At 20.1% G+C, this 3884-nt stretch overlaps 1 protein-coding gene across 1 annotated transcript; it reads left to right on the forward strand.

Moving 5' to 3' along the window:
• SRAE_2000499300 (Hypothetical protein) lies at positions 1 to 516 on the forward strand (the record flags this gene model as incomplete). The annotated part of the gene is made up of 1 exon (XM_024643944.1): positions 1 to 516. One exon carries the CDS (start codon positions 1 to 3, stop codon positions 514 to 516), a length of 516 nt encoding a protein of 171 aa, XP_024509559.1.
• Positions 517 to 3884: the final 3368 nt, after the last annotated feature.

The following is a 3884-nucleotide window of genomic DNA, read 5'->3' on the forward strand; positions in this document are numbered from 1 at the left end:
ATGAAATATTTAATTCCATTTTATTTTATATTATTGATATCATTCATTACTATTATTGATGTAAATTTGGCAAAAAAACCATCAAAAACAACGAAAAAAACAACAAAAAAACCAACAAAAAAAACAACAACAACAGCAAAACCTAGATATGGTTGGAGAAGATTTAATGTAGATTATCAAGGAACTATGGTAAAAAGAATGGGACTAGAAGCGGTAGCATTTTTCAATTGTATACATCCAAATATACCAACATTGCATTATAAAAGCATTGTAGATGGTGAAAAGCGTGGAAAAAGAGAGAAAGGAAACAAACAAATTAAACTAATAGTTAAGGTTATAAGATATACTGGTCCTTCAACACCAGAAAATCCTATGTGTCATTACTTTCATGTGATATATAATGTAACAACAACTGGTATAAAATATGTAATTCGACAAAAGCAATATGATTTACCTAAACGATTTGACTGTAATAAAGAAAACTATGAAACATTAAATTCTTTACAAAAAATGTAGAAAATAATTACAAAGAAAATTTGAATAATATTTTAAAACAAGCGCGTGCTTCGCACACGCTTGCCTGCAGGGCAGGTCTTTTGTGTAAGCTATAGATTTTTTCATTTTATAAGTGATTTAAAGCATGTATTTCAGACGCTCAAATTTTAAAAATTTTTTAAATAATGTGATCTATTGTATCATAAAAAAATATTTTTTGATTATTTCCTTATTTTTCAACATTTTTTTATTTTTTTAAAATTTTTCTATATGCAAATTGATAAAATAGTTATAAGAATAAATAATTAAATCTTTAAATTTATACATTGACATTTTTCCTTTACAGCTATAGCTATAAAAAACAATTAGTGTAAAAAATCATTTATTTTTTTAATTTATTATTATTATAAATATAAAATTATAAAATATATAAAAGTTAAAAAAAATTAACGTAAATTGTTACATTATCATTATAAATTGGTATATATCTTTTTTTTATGCTGATATTTGTGCTGAATAACACTTTTTAAAACTTTGATTATCCTAAGAGGAAAAAATTGTTAGAAATTTTTTACACGTTTTCGCGCATAACTCAAGAACGAAAAATGATAAAAATATGATCTAGTAGCCAAAATGTAGAGAATAAAAATCCCCCGAGGTGTTTTTTTCATTTTTTTAAAAAATTCATTTTTTCAAGAATTATAACGTTTTGAAAATATTTTAAAAATTTTGAAGTTTTTCAATGGAAGATAAGTTTTAGTAAATATCTCGAGAACAAATGATTTGTTTGAGACCGTACTTATGTCATTCGAAAGAGCACAAATTAATAAATAATTTTTGTTACTATCACCATTTCTTAAAATTAAGTTTTTAAAAAGTTATGACTGAAAAAAGTTAAAAAAAAATTTTTGATTTGAAATTTTTTTTTTTTTAAACCGGCATAACTCAAGAACGAAAAATGATAAAAATATGATCTAGTAGCCAAAATGTAGAGAATAAAAATCCCCCGAGGTGTTTTTTTCATTTTTTCAAAAAATTCATTTTTTCAAGAATTATAGCGTTTTGAAAATTTTTTAAAAATTTTAAAGTTTTTCAATGGAAGATGAGTTTTAGTAAATATCTCAAGAACAAATGATTTGTTTGAGACCGTACTTATGCCATTCGAAAGAGCACAAATTAATTAATAATTTTTGTTACTATCACCATTTCTTAAAATTAAGTTTTTAAAAAGTTATGACTGATAAAAGTTAAAAAAAAATTTTAAATTTAAAATTTTTTTTTTTTTAAACCGGCATAACTCAAGAACGAAAAATGATAAAAATATGATCTAATAGCCAAAATGTAGAGAATAAAAATCCCCTTAGGTGTTTTTTTCATTTTTTCAAAAATTATAGCGTTTTGAAAATTTTTGAAAATTTTTGAATTTTTTACCTAACTTTAAACCATCATATCTTACTTAAAAATTTATCTTTTCGAAAAAATAAGGTCGGAAACGTTTTCTACGACCTTTTTTTACCTTTGAGTCAAATTTTGCTAAAATAACTCTTGAAACTTAAGCGTTGCAGCAAATGAAACATTTGCAGCTTTTGCTGCAATATCTATATGAAGACGCAATTTTTTTTAAAAATTATTGAACTTTTTGTGATCAGCGCATTTTTTTACCCTAGGATAAATTAAAAAATATTAAAAATTCTAAAAAAATTTTTCCTACTTAATTCTCGCCTATATATATTTAGGATTATATTAAAAAAAACTTTTTTTAATGTTTGTGTGTTAACTTCAATATTTATTATTTTCTAATTTTTTTTTTTAAGATTTTAATAACTTTTTTTAAATATGTTTTATTAATTATTATACCATAAATCTTTTTAAAGTTAAAAATCTTTTTGCGTAAAAAAGATTGTTTCAAAAATTTCTAATTTTAAAAAACACATTGATTCACTTGAAAAAATAATTTTTTTTTAAAATACTTCTTACGTTGTTCTTTTATATTTATAAAACTTTTTTTTAAATATTAGTTATGAATTTTTCTACAATCATCAAAAGGGACTTTAACAAATTATTAAATATTTTTATATAAATATTTTATTTTTCAAATTAAATAATATGTTCATAAAAAACAAATGTGATTTTTTTTCTACGTACACGTGCTAAAAGAGTGTTAGTTATAAATATTAAAATTATGAATTTTTATAAAAAAAAATACCCAATCTTAGTATCAACTTATGTAAAAAAATTAATTGTTCAAAACATCAAAAATAATATAAAGTTACAATAATTTATTTTATTAAAAAGCAAGGAATTCAAGAAATAATTTTTTAAAAGTTTAACATTTTGTCATACTTATCATTCTTTTGATTTTTATGAATACAATTTTATTCACCAAAGATTCTTTATCTAGAATAATTTATATTAGAAAAAAAAGAAACATAAACTTGATATATGAACGCGTGATGCTCAAATAGATATTTAAGAACATTAAGAGTATATAAATATAATAATGTTAAAATAATAAATGTAAAAAAATTTCAATTTATTTTTTTAACTAAATAACTTAACGAATTTAAAAATAGAACTAAAAAATTAAGTTAATTGTAAAAAATGATGTAACTAAAAAAAGTAATCTAAAACAAGTTCCAATTAAGTTCTTATAGCTTAGTACTTGATTTATTGTAGCAAATAATAAGGAAAAAATTTTAAAATGACAATAAAATTTTAAAGTTAATTGTTAAAATAAATTTAATTTTAACGCCAAAAAAAAAACAATACTTCACAAAACAAAATTGACAAAGAGTAAATAAATTTAAAAATTAAAATTGTTTTTCTTATTATGGTAAGTTTTTTTTAATCTTTATTTATCTAATTATAATTAAGAACTTTTTGAATAACTAATATTTTTTTAATTTTTAACCATAAAAAGTTTAATAGATAAATATTTGATATAAAATTTATGTAATAAAAAAATTTTATAATTGGTCAAATCTTATCTAAAGTTTCTTTTAATCACTTTAAACTTAATATCTATATTTAAAAATTTTTTTAAATAAACATAAATTTATAACTTGGAGTCAATCGCTTTCGAGTTTGTATTTATACATAACTCTCTTTCAAACATTTAAGAAATGTTTATCATACTCAATATAGCATTAACACTTTTTATTAAAAATAACTTTATTTATGAATAATGTTTTTAAAAGTTATTTATCAAGTTTTTAAATTGACTACTTATGTTTAAATGTATTATTATTTGTAAAATTTTTAGTTAATTATTGAGTTATGATATTTAATTAATTGTTATAATTGATCACAAAATTACTAAAGTTAATATTTACATAGTAAGAACTTAATATATAAAAAAGCAATGATCCCAAAATAGATATAATCTAAAA

The sequence above is a fragment of the Strongyloides ratti genome (genome assembly GCF_001040885.1).
Source record: "Strongyloides ratti genome assembly S_ratti_ED321, chromosome : 2".
NCBI classification, from domain to species: Eukaryota; Metazoa; Nematoda; class Chromadorea; order Rhabditida; family Strongyloididae; genus Strongyloides; species Strongyloides ratti.